At 48.4% G+C, this 22,891-nt stretch overlaps 1 protein-coding gene and 1 pseudogene across 3 annotated transcripts in view; both read right to left on the minus strand.

The window, feature by feature from the left end:
• Positions 1-22,891, minus strand: part of LOC119446775 (uncharacterized) — a 71,391-nt gene that overhangs the window by 16,233 nt on the left and 32,267 nt on the right. Inside the window, exons 1-2 of one of the 3 annotated variants that reach the window (XM_049664379.1) lie at positions 17,426-17,586; positions 2,455-2,537 (exon numbers count right to left, since the gene is read on the minus strand). In XM_049664379.1, the coding sequence (XP_049520336.1) occupies positions 2,455-2,500 (46 nt within the window). In that variant the 5' untranslated portion in view covers positions 2,501-2,537; positions 17,426-17,586. Of the gene's footprint in view, positions 1-2,454; positions 2,561-17,425; positions 17,587-22,891 lie in introns of those variants that run through there. The other 2 variants (XM_037711319.2, XM_049664378.1) reach the window with 2 other exon arrangements.
• LOC119446927 (U2 spliceosomal RNA) lies at positions 17,962-18,142 on the minus strand (annotated as a pseudogene).

Consider the following 22,891-nt stretch of genomic DNA (forward strand, 5'->3'; position numbering starts at 1 on the left):
GTTTTAAGCCTAAATTCTGGCATTCTTCTCCACAGATATCAGCCAGACGTTGCATATCACTTTGCTTGTTCGCAAGCAACACAATGTCGTCCACACACAAAAAAAAAAAAAAAAAAAAAAAAAAACCTGGAAGCTGCTGCTCAACTATTGTGCCGGCTTGTTTGCATGAGAGGTTAAACCCGATATTGATTCCTTCTAGCACCCTTTCTATCCTTACCATGTACATCGTAAACAGCAGCGGCGGTAGAGGGCAACCCTGTCTCAGTTCCTTGATATCAACTTTCTCCTCACTCCTCATCCCTTCCCATTCAACGCAAACGCCATTTTTTATGTAAATCTCCCTCAAAAGCTGTACACAGTCGTTGCCTATACCTTCCCCTTCCAGAATATCCCACAAAATGTTGCGATCCACGTTGTCATACGCTCCAGTAATGTCTAAAAAAGCCACATATAGCGGTTTTTTTTTTTCCTCTGGATATTTCAATACACTGAGTAAGGATCAAAATAAGTCGTCATCCAGAGGCCTACCGATTCTGAAAGCATTCTGATGTTTTTCCAATATGAAATTATTGTCTGCCCACGCTTGCAGCTTCAATTTAATCGCCTGCATTGCTAACCTGTATATTACCGATGTAATGGTCAACGGTCGATATGAGTGAGTTATACCTTTTCCCCCTTTACCTTTATAAATTAAATTCATTCTACTTCGTTGCCAACTGTCTGGTATTCGCCTATGTTGCAATCATTTTTCTACTGCTTTCAACAGAGCTTCCTTACTCTTTGGTCTATAGCTGACCTAATCAGCCTGACGGGAACCTCGTCTAAGCCTGTGGCTGTGCGTTTAGGAATTTTCTCTTCAGCTTACTTCATCTTCAGCTTTCCGAGTTCACCTGCGCCGCCTGCCGGATGCTGCTGTTCATGATTTACTACTTACAACAGCAAACAGGGCAAGTTTCAATGTTTCCATTTCTAGCATCGCAAGAGAATAAAAAAATAAATAACCAAAGAAAACAAAAAAGAAAAAACAAATCACACAACAGTACAAACAGAAAAAAAGAAACAAACAAATAAAAAAATTGAAATTTAACAATAATGACTGACAGCGTTGTATCATCTATTTCTGTCCATTTTTCTTTATTTTTTCTTTTTTTTCGTTTTTGCTTTTACGCTGGGAAGTACAGGTAAAGTGCCTCAGAGCAAAGCACAGCTGTTATTTCAGCAACGCATGTACAATGCGAGGCTCCGGGTTTATCTCGACAGCCGTGGTTGCACGGGAATCTTAGTGTATCGGTGTTTGTGCCGCGGCCCAAAACCGAACCCGTGTCCTCGTTCTCAGCAGCAGAATGCCATAACAAATTAGCTTCTGCTGCGGGTAGTGGAAGCTGCTAGTTTTCTTTAAGCAGTGTTGAGATGGGGATGCATATGCGAGACGCGAGCGTTTGGCTGTCTAGTCCCTTTGCTCAGCTCTGTCTTACTGACTACTCCAACTCTAAAGGCTCATTCGCACTAGGCCGACACGACAGCGATTTTGGTCTGCCGACTGTTGGCGACAGCAGTTTACCGGACGGAAAACGCTGTGGCCAAGGGTTTAAAGGAAGGAAAATGCTGTCGCCAACAGTCGGCAGATCAAAATCGGTGTCGTGTCGGCCAAGTGCGAATGAGCCTTGAGCGAAGTGAGTCGCAGAAGTTGTCCAGTTAAGTGAAACGAAGCAAGCTGCTTATGCCTCGTCGGGCGCAGCGCAGTGGCCGAGTAGTTGCTGATAGATCTGGTAAACGGCTGGCTCAGGCGCACATCAGTACGCACCATCCTAGCCGTGTAGACACGTGGACAGTTTACCAACATGTCCTAGTGTCTGTAGTTTGTCTTGTCTTATAGGTAAAGCATCATTTTACGTGGATCCTTGGTTCCTTTATTCTGCATCCCCGTCACTTGTATAAACAAATCGATTCACTGTATGTATAGTACTAAGGAACTCCCTGCCATGGCTCATTGGCTGTGGCGTGACGCTGCTCAGCACGAGATCGGGGGTTCGATCCCCTGTCGCGGCTTTTTGTGGAGGTGGATGTGCAAAAACGCTCGTGTACCGGGCTTGGGTGCACGTTAAAGCACCCCAGGTGGTCAGATATAATATCGCTTGCTTATACATCTTGTAATACATGCGCATATTAAACAGTTGTTATATTACTCTAAGGTCATCGATAGTGCGTAGACGTCGTCGTTTCAGCTGCATTTAATCGCTCAGGCTGGCATCTTTTGTCATCATCAGCTAAGCAAGGAATGCACTCGATTCCCTTTTACAATAAGCGAAGGCTAGTTACGCGGCACGGATAATTTTAAGACAGCATGCACGCTTCGCTTCACTCGCGTGAATTAAGTCACGACTCAATGGCTAGAATGCATTAGTCGCGGTTAGAACTCTCCGTGGCCCAAAGCATCCACCGAAAGGAACATACCGAGGAAGAGCAAGGTGCACACGATGAGCATCATCGCCGAGGTCATGGTTGGCTTCCGGAGCTGTGTCTCCTGCTTGATCCACCTGGAAAACAGAGGCGCACTGTCCTGCAAAGTGTCGGCGCAGTTTGTTCAAGGGTGCGCCACAGCCGAGCAGCTTAATATCAGTGCGACGAGTGAGAGTAACGTGCTGTTACGTGACACTGTTGGCCCCTGGGTTGCAGCTTCGACAGCCACGCTGTTCAGAGCGCAGGAAAGGACGTGTGTGTTTTCGCCGCTTGCAAATGCGGGTGACTGGAGCGTAGCGGTGTGCGTGTGTGTGTGTCTGTGTGCCACGGAGGTGTGTTGTAGACACGCGTAACAGACACGCGTATGCTCGGTTCCTGGATGGGAGTTACATTAGAGAGCGGCAGCGTCGAGTGGCTTCCGGTACTCTCACCGATTCTCGAAACGACACGCGAGTCCCACCGGGGTGTGTGACGAGCCCGGTCCTTTAGCGATGCCTCGTAAACTGCATAACACGTAGTATACACACCCTGATGAGCAAACCTTGCCTATAATACCCGAGTACAGCGCGGCAAAGCGGGGGACTCAGGCTCATTAAGTGAAATTAGCCCGGAACGAGGCCACGAGATATTAAAGTGACAGCGACAACATGGGATGTCCTTGGACCAGGTGCCTGCCCGTATTGTTTGACTTCCGCGCTGACAGGTACCATCGAACACCTCCTGTGTAGGTCATGCATGACCTACACCAGATCCGCGACCGCTACCTTTACACAGTGGGTATTCATCCCATGATACCACCAAATTGTGATGATTGGCTTCGTAGACCGCACCGTCCAGTTGTATACTGACATATACTGCCGACACCGGCCTGCATTTGTACATATGATCATTAGGCCAATGGACAAATTTCTGAAACAGAATTAAAAGGACTTGGGCCACTTTTGTTAGGTTTGTTAGGTAAAGGCAACGCACCTCCATCGGGGATCGAACCGGCAACTTGCAATGCCACATGTGGCCTAAGTATGCCCTCGTGTTATACTTTCTAGTGTGTGCATGTGGATATTTACAGCGTAGTCTTCGGATGTGTTATACATCGGCGGATATGGAACACCCAAGCATCCGCGGAACACTTTTCTTTTGCATTTTACTGGTTCGCACCCAATCAAACTTTATTTTGTCTGGGTCCAGCAGTTGGACTAACGTCAACAACCTTCAACAGCATGGTATTCCTTCAACTAAACCGCTTTTCTGTGGGGTTAATGCGCAGGCCACCATGAAGCCTCAGACGACTCTGATATTATTGCATTTATTTGACGATATTGGAAATGCTGGCAATTTTCGTCTCCGACTTTTCCACAACTTTTGATTGTCAGGCGATTATACAGAAATGGCGTAAAGAAATGAGCAAGCACACGCACATACACTCAATGACGAGCATTTATAACATCAACGTCACTGAATTATAGTGGGCGCGAAGAGACGATGTGCGCATAAGTGTTCAGGCAAACGAAACAAAATGTTGTCGCAGTTTCACCTGAAAGGCGAAGCATCAATTGCGATAGCAAATTTGTAGAGAGCTATACGGAGTAATGATGTTAGCTTTATCAGCTGTATAAACTTGGACATGCAGCAGCACCGGCAACACGCAGAACTGTTGTCGACGCCGTCGGCGTTTTGCCCGCGTTCGCTCAAAATGCGTGCGGCGTTGGTGACTGTTGCCGGAGCCTCTGATATAAATAGGCACTTGGTGCCGCAGCTAAACGTCGCCTCCCCCCCCCCCTCCCCCACGGCCTCTCGCGCGTCGGAAGAAGGCGCGTTTGCTCTACATATATGGTGATTGTAAAGGAGGAAAGAGACGCCTACTTCTGCAGCCCTTAAGGGAACACGGCGCAGAACGCGCGTTTGTTCTCCGCCGTGCGTTCACTCCCCGTGAAAGCGCGCGCCCCTCGCGCCCTTTCACTCGCACATACAGCGTTCGGTGCGCGGCGACGATTTCATCTCCATTGACGTCATACGGAACCTCACGGCGACGGCGACGCCGACGGCAGAAATCTGCTTTTTAGTGTCCATATAATTGCTATCGCAATAAAACAAATGCAAGGACACTTGTGAAAACAGCGCAAAACAACAAATGACGAAGAAGAGGAGTAGACGGACGTAACGCTGTTTCTATGAAACACATTTTTGCTCTCTGATCCCGTTTGCTCTCTGATCCACGCCACTCTCTTTCTGTCTCTTAACGTTAGGCCTAACATTTTTCGTTCCATCGCTCTTTATGCGGTCCTGAATTTGTTCTCGGAACTCCTTTGTTACCCTCCAAGTTTCTGCCCCATATGTTAGCATCGGTAGAATGCAATGATTGTACACTTATCAACGACAGTGGTAAGCTCCCAGTCACTACGGCAATGCCTGCCGTATGCACTCCAACCAATTTTTATTATTCTGTAAATTTCTTTCTCATGATCAGGGTCCCCTATCGGTAATTGACCTAGATAAACGTACTCCTTTACAGACTCTAGAGGCTGACTGGCGATCCTGAATTCTTGTTCCCTTGCCAGGCTATCGAACAATATCCTTGTCTTCTGCATATTAATCTTCAACCCCACTCTTACACTTTCTCGATTAAAGTCCTCAATAATTTGTTGTAATTCGTCTCCATTGTTGCTGAATAGAACAATGTCATCTGAAAACTGAAGGTTGCTTAGATATTCGCCGTTGATCCTCACTCCTAAGCCTTCCCAGTCTAAGAGCTTGAATACTTCTAAGCATGCAGTGAATAGCATTGGAGAGATTGTGTCTCCTTACCTGACTCGTTTCTTGATAGGTAAATTTCTACTTCTTTTTTGTGGAGAACCAAGGTTGCTGTGTTATCCTTGTAGATATTTTCCAAGATATTCCCGTATGCCTCCTGTACTCCTTGATTCCGCAATGCCTCTATGATTGCTGGTATGTCTACTGAATCAAATGCTTTGTCATAATCTGTGAAAGCCATATAGAGAGGCTGATTGTACTCCGCAGATTTATCTGTTACCTGATTGATGACATGGATATGATCCATCGTAGAATATCCCTTCCTGAAGCCAGCCTGTTCTCTTGGCTGGCTGAAGTCAAGTGTTGCCCTGATTCTATTGCAAGTTATCTTGGTGAATATTTTATGCAATACTGAAAGCAAGCTAATGGGTCTATAATTATTCAATTCTTTAACGTCTCCCTTCTTATGGATTAGTATAATGTTGGCGTTCTCTTCCAGCTTTCTGGTACACTTGAAGTCGTGAGGCATTGCGTATAAAGGACCACAAGCTATTCAAGCATGATATCTCCTCCATCTTTAATTAAAACGACTGTTATTTCATCTTCTCCAGCAGCTTTCCCCCTGGTCATGTCTTTGAAGGCCCTTCTAACTTCATCGCTGGTTATAGAAGGAGCCTCTGTATCCTGTTCATCACTACTTCGAATGAAAGTAGCTTGGCTGCTCTGGGAACTGCACAGGTCAGTATAGAATTCTGCCACTGTGCTTACTATGTCATCGAAATTGCTGATGATATTACCCGGCTTATATTTCACTGCATACATTTTGCCTTGTCCTACGCCAAGTTTTCTTCTCACTGATTTCATACTGCGTCCATATTTTACTGCTTACTCAATATTTTCCACGTTATAATTTCGGATATCCCTTACTTTCTTCTTGTTTATCAGTTTCGACTGTTCCGCGAATTCTATCTGATCTCTCGAATTTGAGACTTTCATGTTTTGGCGTTTCTTTATTAGGTCCTTTGTTACTTGGAAGAGCTTACCTACTGGTTGCCTTGGTGCCTTACCTCCCACTTCAATTGCTGCTTCTGAGACCAGCCTAGTTACGGTTTCATGCATTTCCTCTATGTCGTTTCATCTTCCTGTTCTAAAGCTGCATATTTGTTTGCGAGCACCACCCCGAATTGGTCTGTTTTTACCCTTACTGCGTCTAGGTTGGCCTGTTTCTTCTCGACTAATTTTACTCTATCTCTCTTGAAATTGAGAGAAATCCTAGACCTCACTAGCCCATGGTCACTGCACTTTACCCTACCTAACACTTCAAAATTCTGCGCTATGCTGGGATCGGCAGAGAGTATGAAATCTATTTCATTCCTTGTTTTTCCATTAGGGCTTTTCCAGGTCTACTTCCTGTTGCTGCGCTTCTTGAAGAAGGTATTCATTATTCGGAGCCTATTCCTTTCCGCGAATTCTACCAACATCTCTCCTCTAGTGTTCCGAGAATCGATGCCGTAGTTGCTAATTGCTTGCTCACCAGCCAGCTTTTTTCCCCCACTTTTGCATTGACTATTATTATAGTATTGTTTTTCTATATACATACATATATGTAAGTAACTCAGCAAGGAAATGGGCGAATAATTGATGAATATAGAAAGTAGAAAAAAATCAAATAGGTGTCAATATTGAGATACAATGTCACTGTCCATTAGGAAACTACAAAACCGTAACTGTACTTGCTTCTATTACGCATTTACAGGTTGTTCCTTAGCCCAGTCAAGCACTCACAGTTCACTAAGCAGCTACGCATCGAGGCGTCTGAACGCACTTTACCGAATGCCACGAGAAATGTTATCACAGTTATACGAATTCGCTTAGATCCAATATGGACAGTAGGATTCGTGAAACGATTGGAAGGACCCAGGACGCTTGTGTCTGTAGAAGCAGCCATTGTGGCGGTTAGGCTATAACCAGGGTCTTTCAATACTTTCTATACAGGGTCATTGAAGGAAAAGTATTGAAATACCCTAGTATAACGCACGAATTGGAAAAAAAAGCACATGGCTTTTTCTTGGGCTGCTGTGAGAGTTGATGTGAAGGTGGAAGTTGTAGGTGTTAGTTAGTCATATCGAGGCTGTGAGAACACAGCCAGGAATGGAATAACGATTATTAAAGGTGACACTAGATATTGGAAACAAAATGTGTATTTTTTTTTCGTTTTATTCGCATCGTTAAACCACATACACTCGCTAAATTTTGCACATGCGACTGAATTCTTGCACTCGTAAACCGCAACAGGGCTTCCATGACCGAGTCGCTAGCTCGCATAGACAAAGCATTTCTGGTCTGATTGGAGAAGTCGCAGATAAATACTGTCGAATTTGTTACGGACCAAATATCTCGTCTCACAGTGAAGTGGAGAAGTGTTGCGCTATCTTTGGGAACAGGTTGAAGTGCCTTATAGTAGATCCCACGGACCACTGTTTTGTATAAACCTTGCCACACGTAACCTGAATTGAGGCATTTTAATTCGCGTACATGAAAGTAAGGATCTGGTCTCATGGTTCTCTGTTTAGTCCAACCCACGGTGTAATATAACCTAGTGGCGTCACTTGCCTACACGTGCAGTCGGGTACAGGCAAACAGTCACCGCCCCCGCGCGCGTACGCGTATTGCAGATGAGTAACAAGCAGTGCTGCTTGTTTGATGGTGTGTTGAGTGGCAGGTGTTGCACTTACTTGGAACAGAAAGCTTGTGTTTTGTAAGCATCAATTAAATTAAATTGAGGGGTTTTACGTGTCAAAGCCACAATCTGGTTGCGAGGCACGCCGTAGTGAGAGACTCGTGTGCTTAGATTTAGTTTCACATTAACGAACCCCAGATGGTCGAAATTAATCAGCTGATTAATTTTGACCACCTGGGATTCCTTAATGTTCACCTAAATCTATGCACACGATCATTTTTGCATTTAGCCCCCCATACCGAAACATGACCGCCGCTGCCGGGATGGAAACTGCAATCTCGTGATCCGCAGCGCAAGGCCATAACCATTGAGCTACCACGGCAGGTTGCACTGTAAAATAATTTACACCCCTAAAAGTAAAAAAGGGTGTAAATGTGGCTATAACTCACACCCTTAGGGTGTGATTTATATAAGTAACCCCCTAAGGGTGTCAGTTAATTATAGTGTAAGGAAGAAGAAGTGCCGGTTAGTCAGGTGCATCTCCGGTGTATGAACTACGACGAAGAAGTGCCGGTCGGTCAGGCGCATCACCAGCGCTTTTACGCACGGGGCTTGTCCTGACTGCTCGCAGGGTTCTGACTGCCGCACCGAGTTCGACCTCTCAATCCTGTCAATAAACACCTTGACATTTGGTGGAGAGTGCTGGGTACGACTCCATCAACGCTGGAACTTCGCAGCCGAACCCTTCAATCATCTCGGCCCATGCCGGACGATCCAGCCCAGTCTTCTCGAACCATGCCTGACGATCCAGCCCAAGAAGGTGCAGTCACGGCACCAACTGTCATCTGTCCTGGCGTGCAGCGTCAGCGGGATCCTGCGATTTTTGCGGGTACCGGTGATCAGGACGTCGAGGACTGGCTCGCCTCGTACGACAGAGTCAGCAGGCACAACCACTGGGACGATAGGGATAAGCTCAACAACGTAATTTTCTACTTGAGCCACGTTGCGCACTTGTGGTATCGGAACCACGAATCCGACATCTCGACATGGTCGGCGTTCAAGACCAACTTCACGGAAATCTTTGGTCGCCCTGCCGTACGTAAACTTCAGGCCGAACAACGCCTGCGCGGACGCGCCCAGCAACCAGGTGAGAATTTCACCAGCTATATCGAAGACGTCGTTAATCTGTGCAACAGAGTTGACGCAACGATGCCAGACGCCGATAAGATCCGGCATATCCTCAAGGGAATTGAGGACGACGCCTTCCACATGTTGGTCGCCCGGAACCCGACCACAGTGTCTGTCGTCATTGCGCTGTGTCAAAGTTACGACGAACTTCGAAGGCAGCGAGTTGTCACACGACACCCGCCCTCAGAATTTGCCCCTGTCTCAGGTCTGACGCTAGGTGTTGACGAGTCGCCTCTAATGCACCAGATAAAGGAGTTCGTGCGCGAAGAAGTTGCTCGGCAGCTTTCCCTGGTGCCCTTTACGAACGCGCAACCACACTCCCCACTGACACGGGGGTTACAGACCGTCATCAAGGAGCAAGTCGCTGAGTGCCTGCCAGCTGCTACTCCTCCGCCTACAGTCGCGGCGCCCTTGACATACGCTGACGTCGCTGCAAGGCCGCCCTTCGCTCCACGTCCACCTCGCCAAGCTGTTGCGCGACCGCCCCCGATTCCCTTCTCGCCGCCTGCACCACAGCTACCACGCCAGCCAAATCCTTGGCGCACAGCCGACAACCGCCCGATTTGCTACCATTGTGGTATTCCGGGACACGTTGCCCGCTTTTGTCGACGCCTTATGCAGCCTACTTATGATTACCGCCGACCCATGAACAGTTACGCCCCTCGACAGCTACAATCCCCTGTGCCACCAGATGAAACCCCTGTTCCCTACACTACTCGTCGTTCGCCATCCCCACGCCGCCGTTCCATCTCACCGATGAGACGCCGGCCAAGCCCTCTGCCTCAGGGAAACTAAGTGTCGCAGTTCCCGAGGCGAGAACTGCGTCCCCTTCGCTTTACCCAAGGCCTCGAAATCACCCCTGCAACGTAATTGAGGTATACGTCGACGGGATTCCAACATTCGCACTGGTCGATACGGGCGCAGCAATCTCGGTGTTAAGCGCAGGACTTTGCCGACGGATGGGAAAAGTAACGACGTCGCTTTCCGGACTGTATTTGAGTACTGCGAGCGCACAGCCTGTAGAACCTTTGGGAGCCTGCACTGCTCGTGTTGTCATCGCGGAATCTCTTCATGTCATTGAGTTCGTTGTCCTGCCGTCCTGCTCCCACGATGTCATTCTAGGCTGGGATTTCCTATCGTCTAACAATGCCATCATTGACTGCGCCCGCGCCGAGGTGGAGTTGTTCCCTTCCGCTGCAGCCATGGACCACGATCCTGTGACGCCGCCAAAAATGATTGTGGCCGAAGTTACCGATATCCCTCCTCAGTCCGCCGCCGTCGTCTCTGTGTCTTGCGTATCTGCACGTGACGCAACCGTCTTATTCACGCCATGTGACTTGTTCGCCCGTCGCCGTTCCCTTCCGCTGCCCTTTGCCGTCATCGCCATCAGTGCTGGCCGTGGTGTGATGTGTGTGTGCAATGTGTCTTTCCTGCCGGTTACTTTGCATCACGGAGAGTGCCTCGGTTATGCTGAAATTGTGGATTCTTCGATGCTCTTCGATGCTCCCGACACCGCGCATTTGACACCCCTCGCCGCGCTCGACAGTGCGACTCGACCGCCGTTGGAGTGCTTCGAACCGTCAATCTCCGGTGATTTGACAACCACAGAACGCGCGCAACTTGTCAGCCTGCTACGCGAATTTGCCGCCTCCTTCGACTGCCATCAACCTTCTCTCGGCCGCACCACCACAGTGTCGCACAGCATCGACACCGGTTCGCACGCCCCACTCCGGCAGCGTCCTTACCGTGTCTCAGCTTCTGAACGCCGCGTCATCGACGAACAAGTGAGCGATATGCTTCGGCGTGGCGTGATTCAGCCGTCCCATAGCCCGTGGGCATCACCTATTGTCCTCGTAAAAAAGAAAGATGGTTCTATTCGATTCTGCGTTGATTACAGACGTCTTAACAAAATTACGCGCAAAGACGTATATCCCCTACCGCGCATAGACGATGCTCTTGACTGTTTGCAAGGTGCCGAGTTCTTTTCCTCTTTGGACTTGCGGTCTGGATATTGGCAAGTCCCCATGGCAGAGTCTGACCGCTCCAAAACCGCCTTCGTTACACCGGACGGATTATACGAATTTAATGTCATGCCATTCGGCCTATGTAATGCGCCCGCTACGTTCGAGCGTATGATGGACAGTATCTTGCGCGGTCTCAAGTGGCACACGTGTTTGTGCTACCTAGATGATGTCGTTGTCTTCTCACCTGATTTCTCGACTCACCTCCAAAGACTCCGAGAGGTATTAAGCTGTCTGACTAAGGCTCGCCTGCAACTTAACATGAAAAAATGCTTCTTTGCTGCTCGTAAGCTTACCATCTTAGGCCACGTGGTATCCAAAGAAGGCGTGCTTCCGGATCCTGCAAAACTCCGTGCAGTTGCCGAGTTCCCCAAGCCCACTAATCTGAAGACACTACGCAGTTTCGTCGGCCTCTGCTCCTATTTTCGCCGTTTTGTGAAGAACTTCGCCATGATCATCGCCCCTTTGACTCAACTGCTGGCTGGAGACAACGCCCTATCCGCCTGGTCGAAAGCATGCGATGACGCGTTCACGACCCTTCGCCATCTGCTCACCTCTCCTCCTATTCTGCGGCATTTTGACCCCGGTGCCCCAACTGAAGTCCATACCGATGCTAGTGGAGTCGGCCTTGGGGCGGTTCTTGCCCAACGCAAAAGTGGTCTTGTGGAATACGTCGTTGCTTATGCTAGCCGCACGCTGACAAAGTCGGAGCTAAACTACTCTGTTACAGAAAAGGAGTGTTTAGCAATACTGTGGGCCCTTACGAAATTTCGACCTTATTTATACGGCCGCCAATTTGATGTAGTAACGGACCACCATGCGCTGTGCTGGCTCTCCTCATTGAAAGACCCCTCTGGCCGCCTCGCACGCTGGGCACTCCGTTTGCAAGAGTACGACATCCGGGTTGTGTACCGCTCTGGACGCAAGCACACCGATGCCGACGCTCTCTCCCGCTCGCCACTATCACCTGACCCTGATCCTGACCGTCTTTGCCCACTCAACTTTGTCCTCTCAGCACTTGCCATCGATGACATGCGCTCTGAGCAGAGCAAGGACCCGTGGATTTCTTCGCTTTTGGAGTTTCTATCTGATCCTACCACTGTTACGGCGTCTAGGACTCTACGGCGGCAGGCGCATCACTTTGTTATTCGCGACCAACTCCTATACCGTCGCAATTATCTCCCCGAGGGTCGGCAATGGCTCCTAGTAATACCGCGTCATCTTCGGGCTGATTTATGCGCATCGTTTCACGCTGATCCCCAATGTGCACACGGTGGCGTGTTAAAGACCTACACCCGCCTTAGGCTCCGGTATTACTGGCCTGGCATGTACAAGTTCGTTCGGAAGTACGTCCGCTGCTGCCTCGACTGCCAGCGCCGAAAGTCGGCCCCTACTTCCATGGCCGCACCCTTGCAGCCGCTTCCTTGCCCATCCCGTCCTTTTGATCGGGTCGGAATCGACCATTACGGCCCGCTTCCTTGTACTGGTGCTGGCAACCGCTGGATTATCGTTGCAGTGGATCACCTCACACGCTATGCAGAAACCGCTCCACTTCCATCTGCAACTGCCCAAGATGTTGCATCCTTCATACTGCGGCGTTTTGTTCTTCGTCACGGAGCCCCTCGGGAACTTCTCAGTGATCGAGGCCGCGCATTTCTATCTGAAGTCGTGACGTCGCTTCTGAAGGAGTGTCACATCATCCACAGGACCACTAGCGCATACCATCCACAGACGAACGGGCTGACGGAGCGTTTCAACCGTACTCTTGGCGACATGCTCGCCATGTACGTCGCGTCCGACCATTCCAACTGGGACGCTGTGCTTTCGTTCGTCACGTTCGCCTATAATACTGCCACTCAAGCTACCACTGGTTTTTCTCCGTTTTTCTTACTGTACGGCCGTGAACCTTCCTGCACCATCGATACCATGCTCCCCTACCAGCCTGATTCATCGGAATGTGTTCCTGTGTCTCAAGCTGCGCAGCATGCTGAAGAATGCAGACAACTCGCCCGTTGTCTTGCCACCGCAGATCAGACACAACAGAAGCTCCGTCGTGGTGGCTCTGTTCCACCAAGCTTCCCTTCCGATTCGTTGATTTGGCTGTGGGTTCCACCTGTAGCTCCCGGCCTTTCTTCTAAGCTGCTCCCAAGATATCACGGACCTTACCGTGTAATTGCACAAACTTCCCCCGTGAATTATGTCGTCGAGCCTGTGTCACCGTCCTCTGATCAGCGCCGTCGCGGTCGCGAAACGGTTCACGTAGATCGGCTCAAGCCCTTCTACGATCCCTCTATGTTACCGTATGCTTAGATCGCCAGGATGGCGTCTTTTTCTCCGGGGGACAAATGTAAGGAAGAAGAAGTGCCGGTTAGTCAGGTGCATCTCCGGTGTATGAACTACGACGAAGAAGTGCCGGTCGGTCAGGCGCATCACCAGCGCTTTTACGCACGGGGCTTGTCCTGACTGCTCGCAGGGTTCTGACTGCCGCACCGAGTTCGACCTCTCAATCCTGTCAATAAACACCTTGACAATAGACACATTTACACCCTTTTTCACTTTTAGGGGTGTAAATTATTTTACAGTGACATGTAAGCAGCAGTGTTTAGTGCAGACAAAAATAGGAGCCTAATCTACATTTTTTTTATTCGAAAGTTTGCTGCTGCTGTAAACCTCTACTGCTGTAAAGTGCGTACCTCTATTTACCGCCCCCAACAAAGAGCAGCATGCAAAAAAAAAAAAGAAAAAAAAAAGAAACGCCTACGTTTCCGGGATGGAATAAAATAGATGTTATGAGACGACTGCATGCAGCTTCACTTTCAATCTAACGAAACTCGAAAGAGCAGAAATTGTGCAACTGTGCGTACTCATCGTGCGTTTGTCGTTGTTCGTGATGCTGATGCGGCTAGAAAAATATGTAAGCTCCGCTTCGTCACCCCAGCATGACGTACAATAGAATGATGAAAAGGTGCCCTCTTGCGCCCGAACGCTGTTCGAGAATAGCTAACTCAGCTTTTTTTGGCGCCAAGAAAACAGAAACTGAAAGCCGAGAAAGCAGCCTTGATTCGCCCTCGAACAGGACGCGTTATCATAAATACGCCAGTTTTGTGCTTCTAAGCATAGAAAGATAGGCTTTCGAGAGGGATTTCTTTTGCTGCCGTAGTTGTTATATATTTGTATTTTGGGACAAGACTGGAATAAGAAAAGTGAAAAACGAAGCAACCTTGGTTGGTCCGAAACAAGGGCCAAATTCACAAAGCTTTTCTCTCGTGAGTGTTTTTTTTTTTGCCGTTATCTGGCCGCATTCACTCATAGTATTACCACGAGACAGAAAGCAGCAGCATTAGGCTAGCACCGACGAAGACGAGGTGGAGGTTGCCGCTCGCCATGTTGGCTGCTGTTACGCCTGCGTAACTTGCCATATCCATAAATATACGTAAAATATACGTTTTTGTGCAACCTCTTTTCATGGACGCCTGCCTGCTCTCGACTCATGTTCCACAATACACAAGGTCACCACTGCTGATTGCCCCCAGACAAACGGGCTCACCGGACGACTGAACCGAACCATAACCGACATGCTTTTCATGTACGTTTCCGCCGACCACCACGATTGGGAGGGTGCCCTTTGTTAGATTTTCTTATAATTCACCACGCAATTATACTGCGAGCTGTTCACCGTTTTATTTTATTTTTGGCCGTGAAGCGAGGCTACCCATCGGCACCTTACTACCTGCAACTCCGCAACAACCATCGGAAGACGCACAAGGTGCGATCGCAAGGACAACCGCTGCGCGTCATATATCCCCCTCAACCGATTTACGATGCCGCAGGTGTCACAGAAGTTCTGTTACGACTGCCGTCATAAGTATGCCTATTGCTCTCTTGAATCCCTAGTGCTGCTCTGGTCATTGTGTTTGTTCATTGGGAGGTGTTGTTCGTTGTTACATTGTTACATTGTTACATTGTTACATTGTTACATTGTTGACAATGAACAATGTAACGCATGCTACTTTTGCTCGTATTAAAATGTTCAACATCTGGCATGAGTAACCCAGGCTCTCAATAGAGAGCAGAAAAATGTAGCAGTATTGCCTGAAGTGCGAAGCAGTGTAAGTGCTAAATGAGCGCGATACAGTAAAATTCCGATAACCTATCAGGACCAAAAAGAAAACAAGGAAAGGAAAAAATCAGTGGACCAGCAAAATCTCCGGCTTCGAACTCACTGCGACGGCAGCAGAGGTTATTCCAGTGGTTTACCACCATCGATCTGATCATGATGATAACCCTAACTTTAGTTCAGAATAGTAAATTTAACTATTTCGCATAACCTAAAAAGGATTCGGTTGTAAAATACTTATATAAAGGATTCGGTTGCAAAAAATACTTTACAACCCCTTACAGGTTTTTTCGGCTGTGCGCCAAACACATGGGACAAAGAAAAAAAAAAGGAAAGAAAATCGTGGTGTGATAAAAGGCACACAAATCCCTTCGTACCTTGCGTCACCGAGGGGGTGCATAAAATTGCAATTAGGTGGGGGAAAGTTTATATCGGGCAGACGGGCCGCTGTCTCAATGCCAGATTAAGAGAGCATCGTTGAAGGCTCTGAGCAACGGCGCGAGCCTGCCGGCACATCGCTGGGATCGTGGCTGCTCAGCACTTTTTGAGCCGACAAGCAGGACAAAGGGCAAACTTGATAGAGAAATCGGGGCGCATGTGCAGATTTTTGCACCTGTGTACCGTCTGTGCATCTGATGGACTAAGGATTACTGTTTCTGAATAGAGGCTCATGCATGTTTCAGTGTGCCCCCTCCTCATTCCTCCTTTCCTTTTATCGCTCGTGCCAACCATTATTCCAGTGGTGTCATCTAGCTACGATATAAACAAATTTATCGCGCATTAAGTCTCGATACCTTTCTATCCCTCCCTCCCCTCGCCCTGTTCTTTGTCGATCATTTTTGTTTCGTTAATAAGAGGGAAACGCTCTCAGCGCGTGCGCAGCAAAGCTCGTGGTGAAATGAATGAATGAATGAATGAATGAATGAATGAATGAATGAATGAATGAATGAATGAATGAATGAATGAATGAATTATTACGCCAGTGTCCCGTGTATTGGGGGCACGTTAAACATCCTCTAGTGGTCAACATTATACCGGAGTCCCCCGCTACAGTCTGCCTCATAATCAACTCCTGGTTTTGGTATGTAAAACCCCAGAATTAATGATTAATTAATTAATTAATTCATTCAGCCAACAGACAATGAAGCCGAGGAAAGCATCGCGCAAATTAGCTGTGGTTGAAATGGAAATGTACGAAATTATCTATATGCATATTAAAATTAGGCTGTTGCATAATTGCACGATATTTTTGCATTATTTGTATTATTGTCCTCGTGCCACCGTCAGACCGTACATTTGTTTCAGGACAGTCTATTTCTGTTATTCATGTCAAGTATTTTCATTCACTTAATACTTTTCTTACGCGCATGTACGTCGATGTTGTCCTGTTTCACGTCGACTTTGGTTGACACACCTTTCTTTCTCGATTTTTTTTTTTTTTTTTTTGACCAAGAGACCACGCGGACTATCTTTCCGGAGGCAGCGCCGTCTACGGTGCAATGTGGTTAATTTTCGACTGTACTGGCGCGAATTACGCCCGTACCGTTAATTGTGCCTACTCTGCGACTAATTGTGGCTTCTTGTCTCCTTGAGACCTACACGCCTTATGGGACTCGCTACGCGACGCTCTGGTGGCGCGAAATAGCCATTTTTTCCACCAAGATGCCAAATAGATACCCAGATCCCGCGTACGCCAAACGCGTGTTAAGTCGTCAAAGCAAACCTTGTCTTCAAAAATTGCTAATTGAAGCAAACGAGAAGAGAGTCAAGTAACCGGACACGTTGTAATATTACCGAAGGGTTGCACTATGCCGATGAGGTGGTTTCGTAGGATGCGAACATTCATAGCAAGGAGATGCATCATTACTCCCGATGCTGGTTACGTGCGCATACTGGTGCGCATGCTCAGTGATTCAAATGCGATTATCAATCCGATTCGCGGTTGACGTTTCACAATGCATCAATCACAAAGGCTCTCGCTTTCATCATATACCGCAAGGCATCAGCTCGGTGTCCCCAGCGTCCACAAGTGCATGGCTCAAAAAGCGCCCACTGACACGCGGACCGATTATCGCGTCTGAATCGCTGAGCACAGTACGTACGAAAGTCTACCTCATCTCCTGTGCCCCAAAGCTTAACGGTACAGCCTACATCAATTCTCGGCTGCTGGCCGCGATTTCAGCGATCAAAGAAATAAATCGGGCTTACCTGCTACACGTATCCTGCGTGCCTTGACTACGCGTGTACTCGACGGACGTGTGGGGAGTGATGGGCTTCTGACAAAGCGATGTAACCTTTTTATGGCGTCTCGCCTCTATCTAGGCACGCACACGAGATTTGCGTGCCCCCTTCCGCACGCCCTCGCTCTTTCCTCAGCACGTCGACGTGGAAGTTTACGTCGCGAAACGCTCGCGTCACCCGTGCTTCGCACTGCAATTTCGTGCAGCACAGCAGATACACGTAAGCGTATATAGCTTTATGCTCCGAGGGGATTCCGGAGGCTAACCCTTGCCCCGCGTATGTCAACCTGGGACGGCAACGATGATGGCTCAGCATTCGTGGTGAACAGCGCTTACGAGGAATATGCGCGATGTGCGTTGTCTTACGCATGGTTTGCTCGCGGAGGGACGAAAGAACTGGTCTATTTTAAACGCTGCTGCGGCGAGCAACTAGAGTGGTGAATAATGCCGATAAACGCCACATTTTACAGCAAAGCTGCACATGGCTAGTTTCCAGCGGATCTATGTCCGTAGAACATATATCCCGAGGATAGTGCAATACCGGGCCGACCCGCGGCGGAGGTGAAGCAGGCTCTATCTCCGCCAACTTGCAAAAATAAGTATCAGATATTATGCTGATAAGTACAGATACTACACTTTGACCCGCTCCGGCCATGCCTACGTTCGCACCATGGGGGAGAAGGATATTAGGATTTGTTTAATCTACCTGCTTGTGGCTTCAGACGTTCTTGGGGTGTCATTCATTATGACTCATATTCCTACTTTTCCGAGTAATCATGCTTTTCCAAACGCACGAAGGCAACGAGTTTCTGCGCTCACGCCTAATCCTTGCGGCATTGCTGCATTTACAACATAATGTTTTGTTGAATAGGATCAATTTGTAAAGTCACAAAGCCGCCCGAAGCCAAAAGGACGAAGTTTAGGCCAATCCATCTGCTGCCCGGAGACACTAGTATCAGGGTTTACTCAGGCAATTTTTGCAGGAAACTCTGTGGCCTAACCTGCGAGTCACATAACAAAATTTAAATAATTTAATTATATTCTAGGATTTTAAGTGCCGAAACCACTATCCCATGATGAGGCACGCCGTGGTGGGGGACTCCCGGATTAATTTTGACCACGTGGGTCTCTTCAACGTAGCGAAGTACAGTACAGGCGAGTTTGCGCAAGTACACGGGCGTTTTTGCATTTCGTCCCCATCAAAATGCAGTCGCCGTCGCCGGGATTTGGTCCCGCGACCCCTCGCTTGGGAGCGCAATGCCGTAGCCACTAAGCCAGCTCGGCGGGTGCATAATGAGGCGAGTTTGCGCGTGAGGTGCGTGACGCCGCGCTCGCGTTTCTTCTGTGGACAGGCGCGTGATGAAAACTCGGGGCCGCATTCACGAAACTTTTCTTTCGTAAATACTGTTTGCCATTGGTCGGCCGCCTTTACAGTTGCCGCTTCCAACAAAGCGATCAAAAAAAATAAATTATGGGGTTTTACGTGCCAAAACCACGATCTGATTATGAGGCACGCCGTAGTGGGGGACTCCGGAAATTTGGACCACCTGGGGTTCTAACGTGCACCTAAATCTAAGTTAAGTACACGGGTGTTTTCGCATTTCGCCCCCATCGAAATGCGGCCGCCGTGGCCGGGATCCAGCAAAGCGATGCCCAGGCTCTTACGAACAGTTCTAGCATAAGGGACTTTTAAGTCGCGCGACTGAAAAATCGAGCAGCGAGCGACTGACCCAAAATGGTCGCTTTGCGAGCAACTTGCGGGTCGCACGACCGCGGTCAGTTTCCGGTGGGATTGAGGCTCATGAGCTTTTTAAGGCGAATTAGTATTCTTGGAGAGCTCAGCCCACTTTTCTGTGACGACTACCTGGCGACGACCAGGCAGTTTTCGTGAACCGATTCCCAAAATACTGCAGTCTAAAGAGGTAGGCCAATCCCCAAGGGCCCTGCAAGAGTATGTGCCGCTCTTTAGAGAACCTCTTTGACGCCAACTTCCCGTGTGGAACAACTGTGTACCACTGGATATGGACCGCTGGGTATGTGCTACACTTAAAGCGAAGATGAAGAAGAAGGAGGAATCAGCAGCAGCAGCAGCAGTAGTCGTCGTCGTGGTGGTGGTGGTAGCGGTGATAGTAGTAGTGGTGGTAGCCTTGTCGAACAGCTCATACTTACCCGATGCTTTAACCATTAGGCCACAATCGATCGTATACTTCTATCGTGCCAGCGCTGACTAGCTCTTTGGGATGATCGCCACGTGGTGATTGTGATGATGATGATTATGGCACATACTCATAACGGAGGATTTGCCAAAAAGAACAAGAAGATTGGTTTTTACGCCAAATAGGCGCGAATGAAATGGACAAATGTATAGCATAGATTCAAAAAAATGTGCTTTGGATCTGCATAGTTATTTAATGAACCTCTTTGACGCCGCAACAACGACAAACAGCACCATGCGCGCACTTCGCATGAGATTGCAGTAAGTATAGAGCACTGCACGGGCTCGGGCCTACCCGAAAGCCCGGGCCCGGCCCGGCCCGTGGGCCGGGTCGGGCCGGGTAGGGCAGTTTTTTCACGGGCTCGGGCCGGGCTCGGGCACGGAATGTGCTTTTTGACCCGGGCCCGGGCCGGGCTCGGACTTTCTGGTGGTGTGCACGTAACGTGCAGCGAGTTATCCTTGCGCGTATCAACTCTGAAAAAGCTGTTGCGCCGGCCCAGCTGGAAGCTAGCAGTGCTACTCCTGTGTACTTCCCTTTTCTTCTTCCGTCGTATTTTGCGCTGTTTGAACAGAATGTGAAAGTCCAGAAAGACCAAAGTCACCTCAACCCAAAGGAAGCCATTGTATTCCTTACCTATATCAATGTAATTAATGCTTTCAGCACGGTGTAAGCGCGTTCGCGACTTGCTGATTCTTCAAAAGCGAATTGGTAAAACGATGACTGGTTAGATGAGATAATTCGTCACGCAGCTGAAGTATGGCACTGAGTCCATCCATGATTACACGCATGTTCTCAACCGGTCGCCTAGCCGCAGCACATTACGCTGCACCATGGAGGAACGAGAAGCTTTCTTTCTCCATTGACTCCATCCATGCGCTGCGCTCACGACCGCTCGTGGCTGCGCTTTGGCTAGAGTGTACTAATACGGTTGAGTGGGACGAGCGGCTCTGGTGGCGCATGCTCTGGAGTGAGGCGCCCGACGTGGAAAATACTGTGATAGAAGTGGATTGGGCCGCATCAAGGTCGTGCCGTTGGTAACTGCTGGCGATACTGCGCGGCCGGGTCATTCGTACTACTTTGCGCGCTGGTATTTGCGTTCAGACCGCCCAAATGGTGTTCATAATTTCAGATGACATGTATTTATGCCTTAAGAATAAATTCCTTTCATTCTTTTCTTTATTTTATTTTTTTAATGCCGCTGGGTGGTCTTTTTCGGTCTCGGGCCGGGTTCGGGCCGGTTTCGAGCCGGGCCGGGCCGGGCTCGGGCCTAATGTAATGGGGTGGCGGGCCGGGCCGGGCCGGGCCGGGCGGGTAACGTAGATTATTTCCGGGCCCGGGTCGGGCCTGGGTCGTGCCATAAAACCTTTAGTCGGGCTCGGGCGGGCAGCCCACCGTAAAAACGGGCCCGGGCCGGGCCCGGGCTGAAAAAAAAGTGAGACAAAGAAACCAAGTTTCCCAAATATCAGCTAATGACACTTTAGTTAGTGATCGGAAGGGCATTTTTCAGCATTTAATGCTTATTTTAACAGTGTGTGTTGCCCCAATGGCGCATGTGCGAGTAACGCTAGTGTCTGCTGTTCATATGATGCCAGTTTTATTTGTCAGCCTGGTAAATTTTCTTTATTACTTAATATGAAAACAAGAACTTCGTGCGGTCCTCATGGTATTCCCAATGGGTTCCTTCGCCGATATGGTTGCAAAGTCTCTTGTCATTATATTTTGTGTTTTTTTGTTGTCCGGAATGTGGCCAAATGATTGGAGGACGGCCCGAGTGGTGCCTCTCTTTAAGAAGGTAAATCGGTTATTAATACAAAATTATTGTCCGATTTCGCTAACTTCTTCGTGGTGTGTATACATTAACATATTATCGCAACAACATGCATAAATTCACTTTATATTGACTACCTTCCATCACAGGTTTAGAAAAGAGTACTCGACCATTACACAACTAATAACTAAGATTCACTCTTTTGCATCACTTATCCATATCAGTTGTCAGATAGACGTAATAGTCTTAGATTTCTGCAAGGCTTTTGATGAGGTACCTCATGATAAACAAATCCCAAAGATCAGGTCAGTTGGTGTTCCGGAGTTCTTTTTTTTTTTTTTGCCCGCTGCATTGCAGCTTATTTGCCTGACCGCGTACAGTTCGTTGATATGGACATGCATTACTCGGACTGCTGTTCAGTCAAATCAGGGGTGCCTCAAGGGAATGTATCGGGACCTTAACTCCTTCTTCTGTATATCAATGACATTGTTAACGTAATCTGTCCTGGAGTTCAAACTGGACTGTTTCACTGACGATTGTGCATTGTGCATAGAAGTTCATTCCGCAAATGACCAAGACGATACAAGTGTTAGGGTCAACAATGTAGCCAAATGGTACGATCACTGGAGTATGAAACTTAACACAGAGAAATGTGTGTCCCTTCCAATTACTAAAAAAAAAAAAGACAGCCCTTTGCATATGCCTATATGCTCGGTTCCCTACCGCTTCAACAAGTTACTAACTACAAATATTTAGGAGTGACACTGACCAACAACTTGTATCAGAACGTTCATACATCTAACAATTGTTCATCATCCTTCCGAAAACTGTTTTGTTAAGGCATAAGCTTAAAAAAATGTCACAGTTTTGCCCTAAGGGCGAAGCAATGCAATGAATGCGATAGCAACACAGCAATGTCATACGAAGTAAGGTGAGCGGCTTTGGTAGCAATATGAATTGTAGTAAACATGAGCTGATTTAGTAAGCAGGTGTGCTGCGGCGTAACTAGACCGACATGAAGAGAGACTCGATGACCACGAGAAGGCGCGTGTGAAACGGTGGTGTAGATGAGAAGCGCTTCCCGTGGGCAGCGCGTGCGAAGGGACACACCTTTAGCGCTGCACTGCCGATCCGGGCAGCATTGCATGTGCAGCGTGCGTTGGAAATTGTGGCTCGACTATTACTAACTGAATGAACAAGCGTGGTGTGAGCGCGCACAAACAAACATGAATAGATCACACTGAATGACTGCAGACAACGACTGTCAAAACGCTGGCAGCAAGCGCATACACTGCAGCGGGTGAAGGTACGTGCGGTCTATCGCTTCAACAGAAACTGAGCGGCGAATGCATAGTGCATAAAGGTCAGAGCCGTGTGGAGATAAGAGACGGTGCGGGCGAGCGACGAGCGCTGTTGTTGGCAGAGTAGAAGTGCGCCCCCCCCCCCCTCC

The sequence above is a fragment of the Dermacentor silvarum genome, chromosome 3, assembly GCF_013339745.2.
Source record: "Dermacentor silvarum isolate Dsil-2018 chromosome 3, BIME_Dsil_1.4, whole genome shotgun sequence".
In the NCBI taxonomy this organism is placed as follows: domain Eukaryota; kingdom Metazoa; phylum Arthropoda; class Arachnida; order Ixodida; family Ixodidae; genus Dermacentor; species Dermacentor silvarum.